We start from the raw sequence: 16,392 nt of genomic DNA on the forward strand, positions 1-16,392 counted from the left end.
ACTACACTGTTTTGTTTAGTTTGGTTAAAACAATAAAACAATATATACTGTTATGCATTGTCATTCAAATAGTAATTAAATAGTAATAATAATAATATATGCTTAAATTGTGCTTGAAATGACTGTGTTTGTTGTGCATTGCACTAGCATTGCTGGATGGACTTTTATTTTGTAACGCGTTATTTTTACTGAATACAACATTTTCGACGCATCAACGAAGGCAAATGTATTCATTCTATATGAAGAGATTTAAACGAAAGGCTTAACACAGTATAACCAAAAAGCTTATTCATAAAAAAATTAAATAATTTAGAAAGAAAGAGACATTATGAGATTATAGAGACAGTAAAAAAAAAAAAAAAAAAAAAAGAGTATAGAGTTTCCGCACCGTTAGGTGTCACTGCCAAACCTTTAACTTCAATGAACGCGCGCGCCAAACTTTTGTCAGAAAGTGTTGCAGCAATGGCGTCTCGAGGTAAATCCGTATGTAAAATGTTCTGTAAGCAATTAAAATCTGTTTAAAGCGTGCACGTAGTAGATTATAACTTGAATAATCGATAAAAATGTATAAAAGATGTTAACCTTGTTCATACAAAAGGTCATAAGAAGCCAAAATCATACTGCATTGCATTAGAACCGATTTCATTGGTTGTTTTACAGATCATATTCATTGCTATTCACATTTGTGGAGTCTGTTATCTGTGTAATTTGTCAAAGCAAACCATGTGCTTGTGTGGTTTTACATCTTGTAGTGTATGGTTACATTAAAAATCACACAAGCCTCCCAAGTTAAAGCATCTAACGTTAAGTTAGTGTGCATCCCAGATAATGAAATCTTGCATGTCTGTAGCGCTGTAATTAAATATAGTTATGTTAGATATATATATGAATATTTATTCTTTGTTTATCTGCAGGTCGTGGTCGAAAGCGCAAAGCTGTGGATGCAGAAGCAGCTGCTGTGGATGAGAAGAAAGAGAAACTTGATGGAGATGAAGAAACAGGACAAAGGGTGATCATCGAGCACTGGTGAGGACATGAAGATAATATTAAAAACAAACAGAGACAGAAGAGAGTGACACATCAGCCGACAAATCACTGGAAAATCATTTTAAAAGCCTGAATCTACTAACCTGGAAATCTGTTTAGAGTTGTGTTTATATGTCAGTCAGGCACCATTTAAAATGTTGTCACAATATTGTTTGGCCTGATATGCATGTGCAGACAGACACTGTAGTGACCCACATCTCTTCAGTTACTAACTCCCTTCTTTAAAATAATTTAAACTGTAAGCATCAGGCAAGTTATTATTGATTTATAAATACTCCAACATATGTGATTGTTGACATAATAAGGGTCATGGATGGTTACAAGACAAATGCTCTAATGAAGAAATCAATACCAGGCCGCTTGTTTTAATGTATTGTACGATGACACAATATTTACAGTAAAAGCTGACGAGTGTATGGGCGAAATGCTGAAGGGGTCCGTCAAGCACTCGAGGCTTCACACCCTGAAATTCGCATCGTCCTCAATCCACAGAAACCAAGACGAAACAGCTTTGAGGTCACGCTGATCGAGGGTGACGAAGGTAAAATCCTGATCCAGAGTTCATAATGGAGGAGGTTTTTAGATGTTTGAAGAATTGTTTTCACACTGCCTCTTACATGGATTAATTTCTCTCTCTTTTTATTTGTATGTATGGTTTTATCTACATCTGTGCTTTCCTTTAGAGATCATTTTGTGGTCTGGAATAAAGAAAGGTCCTCCACGCAAGCTGAAGTTTCCGGATCCTGCCGATGTTTTGTCTTCCCTTGAGGAAGCACTGAAGAGCAAGCAGAAGTTATGAGGGGAACAGAGGTGATTTGCCACCGATTAGTTTGTTTTAAAAGACAATGCAATGTGTTTTCCTTACTTTTCTTTCTCCCTTTAGTCATTCTCCTGGACACTGGATGCATAATGATGTAAATGGACTCATGGGAAAAACTTCCCGGTCTGTTTTCTGATGGTCTGCTCTGTTGTCCTGGATGGGATATTAGACCGTGCCTTGTTTCTTTCATTAAGCTTTCTAACGCCTGTTCATGTGATGTCTCTATTTTCAAATTGTTATTTACATGTTAAAGTTTGGTATTTGTATTTTACGAGTAATACTAATAAAGTCAACACGCTTCTCACTTTAAAGCTCCCGTTCTGTCTGTGATTTTGAAGCTTTGATTGTGTTTATAGTGGGCAATATAACATGTGTTCATGTTTTACGTGTAAAAAAGCGCGGTATTTTTCACACAATTTACTTATCTGTATAGCGCTGTTTTCACTGTCCTCAAAACACGCTGATGTCTTCCTTGTTATGTGAAGTCCCTCCTTCAGAAATATGTATCAAGTCCTGATTGTGTAGTTTGTTTAGTGTGCTCTGATTCGATAGCAGCTTAGCTTAGCAGAGCCTTTTGAGCCAAAGCTGGTGACTGACGTATTCCTGTGGGCGGAGTTTAGTCAACGAACAGTTTTACTGACGTCATTAAAGCAGGAAATAGAGGGTTGTAGTCCAAACCGGCCGTTCGTTGTAGGCTTTTAAAGAGGAATTCTATTGAAGAAAATATATCGCCTGGCAGTGAACTTTCAGCTTTATCATTTTACAGGTATTATTTATGCTATTATAGCAACATTACACACTAACTAGGGTTTAAAAAACGGTATCAGGAAGAACGTGACCTTTAATATGGATTAAAATTGTTGTAAAAAAGCGATAATTTTGATTCATCACATTTGTCTGTAAAGGTGTTTTCTCTTAGGGATGTGCGAATGGCCAGCAAACTGAGAAATCCGATTTACTGTTGTTTATATGAAAATAAGGCGCTTCTTTGAACAGGATACATTTTTGAATAGCATGGTTTCATGGTGTCCATTTTGCACAAGTAAAATCAATGCTATGCAAAGCAACAATCTATTATGAACTGATAAGGTAAAGCAAACAATCAAAACCACAACACATTACACCGTCAAGAAATGTTTATTGTCAAAGCAAGTTGTAAGTGCTGTGTGTTATTACTCAATCTTCAGTTTTTACTCATGCATACATTTTTTTATCCGAAAGTGGTGCTGTTCCACGCCACATTAGCTGCATCCATATCAACAAAGTTTATATAGATCCTGAAAAACAAGATAAAAGTCCTCTAATATATCACAAGCAACATAACTCAAATGCACTTTTCACAATTTTGCTTTTATAGTAAATGCATATCTGTAAAGACATGAACAAAAATAGAAAAATTGTAAAATATATAGAATACACAAGCTATTTTTGCTATGCATTTAAAATATACATTAGTGATAGTTACTGAAAATAATTGACGGTAGATTTGTAACTGGATCTTTATATTCATAATGCTCAATATGTGAGAATACATAACATGTAAAGTATAACAGTACCCATGCAGAGGTCTGATACCCTAAACAAGACTTCATTTCCCTCATTGTACTGCATCTTCAATGTGTGGAGTTACCTGTCGGGTGAAATGCCAAGGTGTTTGTTGAGTAATCCCATGAGAAGTTTGGAGTACTGCTTATTTTGCGCACCGCTGATCTTTCCAATACTGGTGAGAGAGCAGAGTGCACACGGGTCCGCTTTGCCACCAAACATCATCATCTGATCCGGGACTACTTGCACAGCGATGTACTAACACAAACCAGCACAGAAAGAGTTTGACAACAACATAACAAATGTATATACAAAAATACACGATGGATGAATTATCTCATATGCTGCAGTTCTCCGTCTCTTGATAACTGGACATTTAACATGACAGGCAAAGCAACAGTACAGATCTACAGGTTTATTAATGAATTGTTGTATAAAATCTCTTAACATTAAGGGTGTAACAATACATCATGCGATTCTGCTTGCTATGCTTCTCAATGAATTACAGTGAAATGCCGCAAAAGCCAGAGGGCGCTCTCGTGCAGAAACTCAATATGGGCTGCAGAAGAAGAACCATTTACACACACAGCTCCAGGAAATGGCTTAAGCATATATTTATATTGATGTTCAATGTTCATCAAACCTTTTCAGGTATTTTCATGGTAATACAGAATATTTATAATGATTATGTTGAAGGAGTGTTGCTTCTTCAAATGCGTGTTATAAACTCACAGTGATTTTAGAACTTCCTACTGATTAAAGAGCCATAATACATGAGAGAGCTGTGCATAATATCGCCTTTGATTCGGAATGGATATCGGACATTGACTCTAACGCTGGTTTCACGCCACATGCATGAGCAGTGCGTAAGCGGCGCGTGTTTTTTCGGCGCCCATGTTAACAAGTTAAAGCATGTACACCGCACGCGTGAGCAGCGCGTTCTCATGTGGCAGGAGCGTCGCTGAAGCAGCAGTGCTGCTATCGTTTCGGCGTCGGCTCTATTTTTGCTGCGCTGCTCACGCTCAATTAAAGTGACAGTGCATGGTTTATGGTTTAAAATGGTCGTGGATTGACGCTAAAAATTTTTATTTTATAATAAAATCACGAATGTGACGCCAAGTGTGTTTGAAACAGTCATGACTTTGAGCAATTTAAAAGAAAGCAATGAAATATTAAAACACTGTTGCCAGAAGACTGCGTTCTTTCACTTTCTGCCCAGCAAATGAGTCCTGTTGAAGGGAAACACGATCGACTGCTTCATGCTGTCAATCACTGAGTGAATTCTTTATTTTATCATAAAACTTCAGAGAAACAGATTTTATAACGTGCCATGGTCTTTCTATGTCTATAATTGTGTTTTGTGTCTATATCTGTCATTACATGGACCAGAACAGCACGAAAACAATGGGGATTAAACAAATCACAGTTATATAAACTAACCTGACCTTCAAAACGGGTCTCGAAGAGGTTTTGCTCGTAAATGCATGTAAAATAATGTAATGTGAACTTGAGATTGTTATATTGTTATTTAAACTGCACAGTATGTGCTGCAAACGCAGCCGGTGTGAAAGCACAAATGCCACGCGCAGCAAACGCTCTCCTCACGCGCTGCTAACGCATGCGGTGTGAAACCGGCGTAACACTAACATTATTAGTGTGTATCCCTCATTATTGATAAATTAAAAAATAATGACCACATGATTTATGATTTGGTGCTAAATTTGATGCTTTCCCCAAATGATAAAAGTAAGTAAGTCTTTGGTTCCTCTGCTTATTGATTATTTTTATGACATAGACGACTAGATGTAACTCATTATAAAAATAAAGAGATGTCTTGACTTTTATGTTTTGTTAGCCCTGGCCTAGCTGGCAGCCTGGCACCTCGTTGAGAAACACCATGGAAGTGATGGAGATTAAAAAAACCCCACTTCCCTCTTGTAACGGGTAAAAGTCTTTAGGATTGGTGTGCTGGATCAACGCCTCACAACCCATGCAGGTTAATAAGTAAACCAGTGTTCAAGTACGTAAAAGAAGAATGTGTATCTAGTGGTGTGCTCACCTGCGCGGGTTTACCCATCGCTTTGGCGAGTTCCTGTGTGGCCTCCGACATCAGCGCAGCAGGAATCGCGTCCTTCTCAACATTTGTGTTCACTACAAACATCGGCATGATGACTGCAACACAAACACAGCACTTACTGATGAGGAATCGGTTATCTTTGGAATGAGATACAAATATGATCCTGAGCTCCGAGACAGCAAGGCAAGTAAACTCCGTGCCAGTTCTTCTGCCAAATTACCGTAATGACTGCTTGCGTAGTGCAAGTAGAAATTTTACAGTGCAAATCGGTTAGTGTCTCCATTCATTGACAGCGAGAATAAAAATTCACACACATAAACTGAGCCCTCTGTATTGTATTATTAGTAACGTTTAAGTCAGGTATTCACTAAAATATTTCTATTTCATTTATATAGCGCTTTTCACTATTGTTTAATAGTCTCAAAACTGATCTGATCTGAGAAATAGCATGTTTATGAAGTATTATTCAAGAACCCCCGACTATATTAAAGTTTGGCCGGTTGGACTACAGACCTCTCCTTCCCAGTTGAACTCCACCCACAGAAATACACCAGTAACATGATGTTGTATTGAGCACCTTGAAGACAATCAAAGCTTTAAACCCCGAGGACAACGAGACAAACAGACCCAGTCCCGGTAGATGTGGAAGTCGGCACACCTCTGATCTACTGGCCGTCCTTCAACGTGATGCCCAGCTGATGCCTGACCAACGATCACCGGCAGAACCCGCTTAATCTCCGCTAAATCTCTTTATCCGTTCTCCCAAGAGTTTTTCCCTCCTAGGACTTATTTTTCCTAGGATAAAAGCCCGGGGTTTTTTTTCTCCTAGGGGGTTTTTCACCCCGGGGAGGCAGCCTTTTTGGGCTTTACTTAGCTTCCTCTTCTAGACGTTACTTTAGTAATACGTTCACTTATAATATTGAGTCATAGCCGCAGCAAATTTAACTGCTCATATGCTATCATGTATTTTGTTGTGCTATCTGTCGTTTTCTGTGCTCTTCACTGCTTCTATTTATGTAAAGCTGCTTTGAAACAATTGACTTTTGTGAAAAGCGCTATATAAATAAATTTGAATTAAAAACACATGAAAAACGGGACCTTTAAAACAACGAAAATTATGCGGCTTATAAGTTGTGTCAACGTATGTTTTTAAATTAAAATGGTTTATTTTTTTCTAAGTTTAAGCAACTCTAGTCACTAGTCAAGATAGCTTTAAGCTAGTCAACCTTTTTTATCAGCATATAAAGAAACAAAAAAAGAATATTATGAAAGTGAATGGGGCTCATGAACGTTTAGGTTACAAACATTCCTTTAAATATCTTCTTTTCTGTTCATCAGAACCAAGTAATTTATACAGGTTTGTAAAAACAGAGTGAGTAAATAATGAGGATTTTTATTTTTGGATGAACTATCCCTTTAAAGGCCTTCCAAATCTGTTTGCTTGCTTTATTCTGGTTATTACGGTAGACCAGCGCATGCGCAGAACGCGACATCCGGAAATAATATTGTAGGCGAGAATTAAAAGCGCTTGAGTTGAGGGATGGTGATGACGCGGTGCAGCCGATGAGGCGTAAAGACTCTTTAAACATGAACACGGACCTGTTTTAACTCGGGACGATATTGTCGCGGTCACCAGAATCTCAATCTTTTAAGGGTTTACATTTTCAGGTTGCGAGCTTGAAGAGGAAAGCTTGAAACACTGGAACACGGTTGGGTGCAAAGTTGTGTTACTTTGGATGACAGCCGATGCCATAATTCTGTAACAGTTGATAACAGTTTATTTGTACCACATACTCATGTCAATTTGGCATTTGACTCCAAAGGATGGTAATGACATTAAGTTTGCCTGATCTTCATTGCAAAAGACAGCTTTGTTACTGAAGTGTTTTTTTTTAGTTGGTAAAAACTAAATTGCTTGTTACATCTCGTTAGCACCGCGTATGTGTGCACCTGAACAGTATTGAAACCATGGCGGAATCGGTGAAGACCTTTCAAGCCCACCTGACCGCTGTCATGGATAGTTTGGTTCGCGCATCCGTGTGCGAGATCACCAAACTCTTCCAGGACACAGTGAACGACTATCTGGTGGAAATCTCACTTAACAGAAAAGAAAACGAAGCCCTTAAACTGAGACTGAGATTGACCGAGAATAAACTGAGAAATGAGCGCAAATACGGCATGTGTTGGGCGGCCAGTCGGCGCGCTGCCGGTCTACTTGGCACGGAGGACGCAGCGCGCAAGACGCGCAGAATGGATCTCCTGAGTAAGTCCCTGATCACCTCGACTTCACGGGGTTGTGTTGTCGTTCGCAATCAAAATGGAGTTAGACACCATAATGGCGACCTCCTCCTCAGTTTTAGGTTTCTCTCTCCTTCCTCCTTTTTTCCATTTCTCCCTCCCCCTCCTGTTCTCCTCTCTCCCCTCTTCCCCCTCCCGTCTCTCTCTCTCTCTCTCAGGAGGCAAGCAGAGGAAGGAGTGGTGTGCTGATGCATGGGAGGAGGGGACTGCAGGAGCGAGGGATGAGAGGAGGGACGTGTTCCGTGTCCATCTGCCAACAGGAGGAGTTGGAGCGGGGGAGGAGGAAAGGATGTGCGCTTCTGGCGAGATGAAGGAGGTGCACAGCATTAAGGAGGAGGTGAGCAGCCAATCAGAGGTGAGGAAAAAGCTGCAGGGAGTGAAGAGGAAGAAGATTCATATGAGAGAGAATTTAGTCATGAAGCTTGAACCCAGAGAATAAGAGCTTGTGTTTAGATGGCATTACCTTAATAACTTAAAAATAATGAAGGACTGCATATTTTCACTGTGTGTTAACCTTTAACTGAGGAAATACAGATGTGAGCAACTTACATTTATTCATTTATTCATTTTATCCAAAGCGACCTACAGTTCATTACAAGGTGAATATTTTATTAATGTGTGGTCTTCGGGTTTGAACCCACAATGATTTATCACTGAGCTACAGAAACCGGTGTCAGTCCACATGCACGCACTTAACCTGACCTGAATAAACCTCATCACTTCATCTAATCTGAAAATCCAGTTATTACACAGTTATTACACAGACTGTATGATAAATGAATGTATTTTATAAAACTGGGGTCCCCCTGGCACCATCTTCCCCAGTTTGTGAACCACTGAGCTCATACATCTATTGAAATGTCACAGTTCTGGTAAAGTTTTAAACAGTTGTGGCAAAATTAGAAAATGTGTAAAACAAACGGCTTATTTGTCTCTTGCCTGACTACCTGTGATCAAACCACCATATGTTAACATATAGTTTAAAGGGGACATATCATGAAAATCTGACTTCATGTTTAAGTGCTATAATTGAGTCCCCAGTGCTTCTATCAACCTAGAAAATGTGATAAAGATCAAACCAGTAACTTAGTTTTGATAAACCATTCTCTGCAAGCATGTGAAAAAATAGCTCATTAAAATTTTTCTCCCCTTGTGTTGTCAGAAGGGGATCTTATTAAAATAATACCACCCCTTAATCTGCACTATCCAACCACAGCAATGACATTTAGTACAGAGATCAGCTCATTTGCATTTTAAAGGACACACTCATAAAAGGCACATTTTTGCTCACATCTAGAAAGTGTCAATTTTAAGATGTTATCTTAAATTATCTGTGGGGTATTTTGAGCTAAAACCTCACATATGTACTCTGAGGACACCAAAGATTTTTTTTGACATCTTAAAAAAGTCTTGTGAAATGTCCCCTTAATGAATAAAGTTAATTAATTTCATACTAACTTTGTTTTTCTGCTGCTGTGAAATGATGGATGAAGGTGGAGAGCTACAGACCTTCAGACTCCTTGAGACTCTTGCAAGAGGCCCTACAGATGAACCAAAGTGAAACCAGCCCTCGCACATCCACTCCCACTCACGGTGAGCCCTGCAATGCATTGTCTGGAAAAAACAATGTTATTATTTTATTATTATCATTATTTGTAATTGTGAGAAAGACCTGTTAAAGAGAGAAGGTGTGTCCCAAATCACATACTTATGCATTTTTCTGCGTTGCTTTGTAGTGTAGATCGTGTAAGTAGTGTGTTCATACTGGAAATGCCAAAAAAAGTGCACTTTAAATACCCAGATGATGCACTGGTTTAAACTGATAAATGAAGTCACGCTGGACGCTGTTACGTGACGAAAAAGAGGTAGAGCTATCGGATGACGAGAAAGGTGGAGAGGATCACACTTCGGTCTGATGATGACTGATGAGGTTATGTTGGGCAAAACATTAAAACAACAATTTACTAAATGATTGACATTAGGCTTGATCGACTTCATGTGGCGGCGCAAGAACCGACAGCATGATGACGTCAAAGTTCCACGAGAGCGATTTAAAACCAAACTCTTCGTATGATTTCACGAATCGCTCCCGCGGTACTTTGACGTCATCCGGCTGTTGATTCTTGCGACGCCGGATGAAGTCGAACAAGCCTATAGACTTTGCATTGTACCATGCGTTTGACACCATTTGCCCTCATATGGAAAAGCATGTATATTACAGGTTAGTGTATATTTGTGTATATACTCTATACCTAAGTTCCCCACCCCTGCACTAGATGGTTGAGTACATACATAGTGTGTAGTGTGTCATTTGAGACACAACTTGATCTAAAATTCTGTCATTATTACATTATGTGCTCATCTGTTTGACAAACAAACATCATCCATAGATGATGCTCCACAGCAGTTGTCCGTACGACTCGTGCCCTATATTCTCATACTTAAGGGTCTTCTCTAGAAAAACCATCAGCATTTTTACACATTGTGTGAGTCATATGGACTACTTTTGTCTTTGGAAAAGAGTCAGTTTTGGAGCTTGACAACCATGATCCATATGAAATGTCATTGTTTTTAAAAAGAAGCGTCAGTTAGTGTGATATGAGAATTTAGAATGAAACTCTTTTGTGTGTATTCATTCTTTAATGTCTGCAGGCGCCTCCTCCACCTGTCCTGAATCTGCTGCTGCTGCTGCAGGGGGTTGGGAGGAGCAGGCGCTGCCTCCGTCAGAGGAACAAATGACCAGCGGAGACGAGCTCAGCGGACTGGAGACCGCCCTGAAAGCCGAATGTGAAAGAGAGGAGGCGGAGTCTGGCCTGGGCAGCGACTCTCACGAGGCTTTGGGTACCGGGGTCGCGTTCATCGGACTGGACGGGCAGTGCAGTTCCAAGCGGGCTGCGTCGACTTCATCGCATAGATCGGAGCCTCCCGAACTACGCCTCCCGTTGGCCCCTACCGACAAGGAAGAGCGAGACGGGTCAGGGGTAGATTGCGGAGACGTCCTGCATTTCTGCCAGCGGTGCGGTTGCGGCTTCAATTCCGCCTCTGACCTGGCAGAGCACTCGTGCCCCGGAGCCGAGGAACAGCTCTATCGGTGCTCCGATTGCGGGAGAGCGTTCGGCCACTCCTGGAGCCTTAAGAGCCACGAATGCGTGCAGGCGGGAGAACAGGCGCATCGCTGCGAGCTTTGCGGCAAACGCTTCACGCACTCGCGCTCCCTCGAGCGGCACCAGTTGGTTCACACGGGCGAGCGTCCCCACAGATGCCCGCAGTGCGGCCGGAGCTTCAGTCGCCTCGGGAACCTGGAGAGGCACCAGCGCATCCACACGGGCGAAAGGCCGTACGAGTGCAGCGTGTGTGGGAAACGGTTCAGTCGAGTGGAGTACCTGAAACGACATCAGCAGATCCACGCCGGAGAACGCGCCGAGCGAAACTCCCACCACTGCTCTCAGTGTAACCAGACTTTCATCGACACCGAGCAGTTCAAACAGCACGCGTGTCCATACAACCTTTGATGTTTTCGTTCGTGTGATTCGTTGTTCCTCTACATCTTCGATAACTAGTCAGACCTGGAGCTTTATAATCTCTGTTAAAAATATGAGTCTGTCATCATTTATTTTTCCTTCTGCTAAACTGGTATGAGATTTCTCTTCACTGAGAGATTTTAAAGAGGCTTTTTCTTTCTTCCCTATATGATGAATATAAATGGAGGCAATAAGTCGGTCTTTTCTTGTTCATACAGGTTTGATAGTGTTGTGAAATGATGAATTATGCTTTATAAGATTTGGCACACATCTTCTGCACACGTCTTCATCATTAATGACCCAAACATGATGTGATATAAAACCCTTTAACCTTAAAAGCAAAGCACACTTTATTGACACTGGTATTTCATGTTTATATCATCATTATTAATAATCTGTATGTAAATAGTTCATTTAGATGATATTTTATTTATATTAGCTACACAACAACTTTAAAGAATGTATTCATGTAAACAACTCAATATTTGTTTAATCTCAAGCTGTCTATAACATTTAGATTTAGACTTCTTTTTTTTCCCATTTGATTCTGAATTTTTAGTAGATTTTATTTTGACATTTCACCACCTTATAATGATAAACTTCTGTCTGCATTCTGAGATATTCAGCTTTTTGCTTTCCATTCCACTTTGATAAAACCTAAAAAAAACTTCACACAATAATATGTAAATAAATAAAAATAATTAAATACATGTAAATAAGAATATGTGAATAACTCAGTTTTAACATAAATGTCAGCTATAGAAGCGTATCATTTCAAGCTGGTGATTTATCTTTGATGTGTTTATTCATGAAGTATGAGTTTATTTATAATCCCACACACGTTACTTCTGCTCTATCACTCAACAGAGTTAAAGTGAAATATTTGTTGACAGTATTGATTTTGGTCTTTATTTATACATGTTGTATTTTACTTTTATAGTTATTCAACAGTTTCATTACCATATGGAGAAATATGGTAAATGTAAATAAATTAATTCCAAATGTTTCTATACTTTTTTTTACTACACTTTACCACAGTAAACACTTAAGTAAACATTAAATGTTTTTGAACGTTACCATAGTAAATATTAAAGTATACTACTGTATTTACTAAAGTTTTCACTGCAGGTAATACTTAAAAATATGACTAAATACATTATGAAAATGAGGGATTTATATGCAAATTAACATTCATGATGAGAAATGTCAGCAAACTGGACTGATGCAGATACTGGATAAGTTAGCTCGTCAGCAGCATAAAAGAATATCGCGTCACACGCTCATTTGAGTTTATAATAAACAAAAATGCCTGTGTATCATCCCTACAAGATTTATCTTTCAGCTCCTCAAAACGGGGCACACACAGATTCTGGAAAATCATTGGCAGTGTGAAGAAAGAAAAAATCCTGGGGTGCATTTTCTGTGTATTTTCTGTGTGAAAAGGGCTTAGATGCGTGAGCTGTGGAGGCATGAAGCTGTTGGTTGCCATTCATAATCTCACTGATAGATGGCGCTAAACATCCACACACAGCACCTTTAAATATCACTTCTTTATTCAACCTTTCATCCAACAGTTCAAATGAACATGGATCAGTATTGGACCCGGTCATAGTTACGTGATGTTATATTATTTTTATAATAACAATATACAACCTATATGGACAAAAGTTTTGGGACCCCCACTTATAATGAACAGGTGTGACCATTATTTTAGTCATCTTAATCCTATAGTATATCATGATCTTCTAGTGAATTGTGTGCTTTTAATTTTATAGCAACAGTTTAAGCAGATCAGCTTTTATTCCAATGATCCTGTGGACAAAGCAAGGTTCATAAAGAAATGATTAATTCAGTCTGGTGTGGTCTTCATAAAGCCCATCTGAACCAAATACTCGATCATCACTCAAACACATCAATGATTTCAGCACAGAACTTTACAAAACTGTTGCAACAAAGATGAAAACACATTTCTTTAAAATGCTATTGTAGGAAAAGCATTAATAGCTGCTGTGAATGGAATAACTGAAATAGATAAAATATGTTTTGTTTATTCATTATTAACGCCAGTTTAGCATTTATAACTATACTGATAATGAGAACTGGTTAAAGTCAGGTTAAAAATCATGCAGGTTATGTGAATTGGAAATGTCAAATGCCCTCTCAGCGTCTTGATGTGTTTTGGTCTGTGAAAGGAAATCAAATACTGTAGAAAAACCCATGAGGACACCAACACACAGAAAGACCCCCAGTCCTCCTGACAGAACCGGGCCTTGAACCCAAGACCTCACACTGTGTCTACTAGGAGCGTCACAATACTTTTGTCTATATAGCGTTCTTTTATGTTATTGATCATTTATAAAACATATCAAGTAAAATAAAATCATCAAGGAAAACAAAAATGTTGTAGACTATAAAAAAGTTGTAACTAAAAAGTAACCTATATTAAAAAGCATCCCTCCAGATTGTTTTATCCCTTTTGGTGGCCCTTGCACACAAAAAGGTTGAAGACCCCTGGTGCTGGTGTAGTGTTTAGTTATTCCTCTCTTGGCACGTGAACGGTGCGCGTAGACGATGACGTCAGACCCGGAAATTGTCGCGTTAGTCGCATACTTTTCAAGCCGGTGTAATTTTGCTTTTCTAAGGTTATTAACAACATTGTCTTTGTATTCGTGCATTTATATGTTAACCCGTAAAGTAAAAGACATGAGTTATGACGGGTATTGGTTTGTTTACCTGATCAGATGAGATGAGCTGTTTGTGTGTCAGCTAACGGGTCGGCAGCTAACGTTAAATTAATCCAGCTAACAGCTGATCTACATCATTACAAATGAAATTTTTTACTCTTCTGTCCACTTTACCTTCGAGTTTATACTGTGATAGTCGGACACAATGCACTATACTTTAAAAACGTAAATACAGTTTAGTTGAATGTAGCAACTAGCAATGCTGTGGATAAAGCACCATATTAAAATGGTTTACTAAAGCCAGTTATTTTCTTTCTAGTTTCGATCAGTCTTTTTAAAGTGTGTCAAAGACAGGACGAGTACAAACTGAGACATGGACGGTAAGATGCACGTGACTGTGTGGATCCAAATGAATAATCTATAAACTTATAGATGAGGAAGATTGTCCTTGTTTCATTTCAAGTTGTTTTCCAGGTGACACCGATAACCAGGTAGAGATGGAGGAGAAGAGCAGACTTATAAACCAGGTCCTTGAACTGCAGAATACACTGGAGGGTAAATCAAGAAAAGTTTGTTTTCATTTGACATCCACACACAGTACAGGTGCATTGTTTAAGCAAGAAAAACAAATTGTCACCCTAACTCCGTATGACAGAGAGTCATATATAATAATGTATATCTCTCTATCTCTGTTTATTTATTTCTACATGACATCTTTTTATTCTTAGACCGTCCCGAATACAGCAGGACACCTAAGTTTACATCAATAGTACATTTTAATCTATCACTACAAACTATATATTGTTGGAAAGGTTTAAGCCTCTAGAATAGACATTTCAACAGTGTTTTCTTATGTAGGCAGAGTAATTGATTCATTTATGAAGAGAGTGTGCCGCAAAACATTAATATCCTGCTAAATGTCTTGCCAGCATGATGCCTACGTTTACTTCAGTGTTTTGCATGTGAATTCTTATCTAATCACTTCAAAACTACACGGCTCATAATCATAATGCACTTGCAATTTGCACTCATTTTCAGCATCGTTTATTTAACCCCTCAGGCCAACTGTATATCATTTGAAAGCTCCAAGAGTGTAGATTTAACTCAATAGGGTGGGGTGACGCCTAAGGGGTTAAATAAACGATGCTGCAAATTTATGCAAATTGCAAGTGCATTATGATTATGAGCCGTGTAGTTTTGAGAACAGGTCTGGTTGCATTATAACATTCACACATATGAAGCGTGTCACAATACTTTCATCATGTAGAATAGCTGTGATTTTTCCTTGCTCTATATTGAATAAAGTCAGTATAAGGTGAATTCAGGTAGATGTACAGTCATCTTACTCAACATTAAGATGATAAAAGCCTGTGTTTTAAAAAAAAAAACATCTGAATGGAAAGATTTAACATTAAGAAGTTTTCTGTCCTTCTCTCGCCGTCTGATAGACCTCTCATCTCGTGTGGATGCAGTAAAAGAGGAAAATCTAAAGTTAAAATCTGAGAATCAAGTTCTCGGTCAATATATTGAGAATCTGATGTCAGCGTCGAGCGTGTTTCAGACAACTGACTCCAAAAGCAAACGAAAGTAAGAGAGCCCATCTTCATCCATAAACCCACACAGACCAAACGAACAAACAAACCCTCGTCATATATCTGTGACCTTTAGGTTTCTATTGGATTCATTTGATCTATGACAAATGTTTACATGTTCTGTATTATCAGTATTTGATTTTATTTCTCAATGTCTCTGTCTAATGTTAAATATTACATCCCTTTTCTAAGATGATGGTCTTTAAAATATTTGTGCTTTATTGTACGCGTCGACTATAAAGAATACTTGATCTCCTATCAAAACAAACTAATGACTTCATATGTGTTTTATATTTAATTTATTGTTGCTTTGTAGATGAGAGAGCACAGCCGTAATGAGAGCAATGTTGATCTGTTTAGTTGTCTAAATCAGTATTCATTAAGAGAAAATAATTCCTGTCATGTAACTGGTAGAGCACTGTGTTAAAGCATATAGGTGATATAAATGTACCTTGTACGTCTCTTCTGATCGAGCATCTGCCAAAATGCATAAAAATGTAAAAAGATTTAATACAATTTAGGTCATTCAGGTCAGGGAATGAAATCTATAAAACCCTTGGTGCTACCAAAAGTAGTTTTCTAAAATGCATTACATCTGTGTCTCTTAATATCTTCTATTATTATTTGTATTATATTAATATTTAATTGTGTTTCTGTAGTATTTGACCATTGTTTTAATAAAATGATTTGCTATGTTTACCCGAGTAATGTGCAATTTTAGGATCTCACTCACAAATGGGATTCAGGATCTAAGAACATGTTCACACTGTTAGTCCAAATCCGATTTTGGTGCGTATCCGATTTGAAT

General features: G+C 38.6%; 4 protein-coding genes across 5 annotated transcripts; 3 read left to right on the plus strand and 1 right to left on the minus strand.

Moving 5' to 3' along the window:
* The first annotated feature begins 333 nt into the window (after nucleotides 1-333).
* selenoh (selenoprotein H) lies at nucleotides 334-2,178 on the plus strand. The gene is made up of 5 exons (XM_065242753.2): nucleotides 334-475; nucleotides 915-1,026; nucleotides 1,446-1,588; nucleotides 1,731-1,857; nucleotides 1,931-2,178. The coding sequence occupies exons 1-4, from the start codon at nucleotides 421-423 to the stop codon at nucleotides 1,844-1,846; spliced, it is 426 nt and encodes a 141-aa protein (XP_065098825.1). The 5' UTR covers nucleotides 334-420; the 3' UTR covers nucleotides 1,847-1,857; nucleotides 1,931-2,178.
* An 807-nt stretch (nucleotides 2,179-2,985) lies between these two features.
* Nucleotides 2,986-5,719, minus strand: mif (macrophage migration inhibitory factor). Its single transcript, XM_065242766.2, has 3 exons — nucleotides 5,472-5,719; nucleotides 3,498-3,670; nucleotides 2,986-3,144 (listed from the first exon to the last, which is right to left on the minus strand). Exons 1-3 carry the CDS (start codon nucleotides 5,577-5,579, stop codon nucleotides 3,078-3,080), a joined length of 348 nt encoding a protein of 115 aa, XP_065098838.1. The 5' UTR covers nucleotides 5,580-5,719; the 3' UTR covers nucleotides 2,986-3,077.
* An 827-nt stretch (nucleotides 5,720-6,546) lies between these two features.
* LOC135720547 (uncharacterized) lies at nucleotides 6,547-12,314 on the plus strand. 2 transcript variants are annotated; one of them, XM_065242730.2, is made up of 4 exons: nucleotides 6,547-7,752; nucleotides 7,946-8,142; nucleotides 9,281-9,380; nucleotides 10,440-12,314. In XM_065242730.2, the coding sequence occupies exons 1-4, from the start codon at nucleotides 7,458-7,460 to the stop codon at nucleotides 11,297-11,299; spliced, it is 1,452 nt and encodes a 483-aa protein (XP_065098802.1). In that variant the 5' UTR covers nucleotides 6,547-7,457; the 3' UTR covers nucleotides 11,300-12,314. The 2 variants fall into 2 exon arrangements, with proteins under 2 accessions (XP_065098802.1, XP_065098812.1); XM_065242740.2 differs by having other exon boundaries at nucleotides 7,946-8,124.
* Nucleotides 12,315-13,677: 1,363 nt separating this feature from the next.
* scocb (short coiled-coil protein b) lies at nucleotides 13,678-16,283 on the plus strand. The gene is made up of 4 exons (XM_065242779.2): nucleotides 13,678-13,950; nucleotides 14,312-14,372; nucleotides 14,467-14,547; nucleotides 15,441-16,283. Exons 2-4 carry the CDS (start codon nucleotides 14,366-14,368, stop codon nucleotides 15,581-15,583), a joined length of 231 nt encoding a protein of 76 aa, XP_065098851.1. The 5' UTR covers nucleotides 13,678-13,950; nucleotides 14,312-14,365; the 3' UTR covers nucleotides 15,584-16,283.
* Nucleotides 16,284-16,392: the final 109 nt, after the last annotated feature.

Source organism: Paramisgurnus dabryanus, chromosome 16 (assembly GCF_030506205.2).
Source record: "Paramisgurnus dabryanus chromosome 16, PD_genome_1.1, whole genome shotgun sequence".
Classification (NCBI taxonomy): Eukaryota; Metazoa; Chordata; class Actinopteri; order Cypriniformes; family Cobitidae; genus Paramisgurnus; species Paramisgurnus dabryanus.

Coding starts and splice junctions, on each gene's coding strand:
- mif (XM_065242766.2), bottom strand. CDS start 5,579: ATGCCGATGTTTGTAGTGAACACAAATGTTGAGAAGGACGCGATTCCT. Junction 3,671..5,471: donor CGATGGGTAAACCCGCGCAG/GTGAGCACACCA, acceptor GGTTTGTGTTAG/TACATCGCTGTGCAAGTAGT. Junction 3,145..3,497: donor CTTGGCATTTCACCCGACAG/GTAACTCCACAC, acceptor CTTGTTTTTCAG/GATCTATATAAACTTTGTTG.
- LOC135720547 (XM_065242730.2), top strand. CDS start 7,458: ATGGCGGAATCGGTGAAGACCTTTCAAGCCCACCTGACCGCTGTCATG. Junction 7,753..7,945: donor GCGCAGAATGGATCTCCTGA/GTAAGTCCCTGA, acceptor TCTCTCTCTCAG/GAGGCAAGCAGAGGAAGGAG. Junction 9,381..10,439: donor CACATCCACTCCCACTCACG/GTGAGCCCTGCA, acceptor TAATGTCTGCAG/GCGCCTCCTCCACCTGTCCT.
- scocb (XM_065242779.2), top strand. Junction 14,548..15,440: donor ACTGCAGAATACACTGGAGG/GTAAATCAAGAA, acceptor GCCGTCTGATAG/ACCTCTCATCTCGTGTGGAT.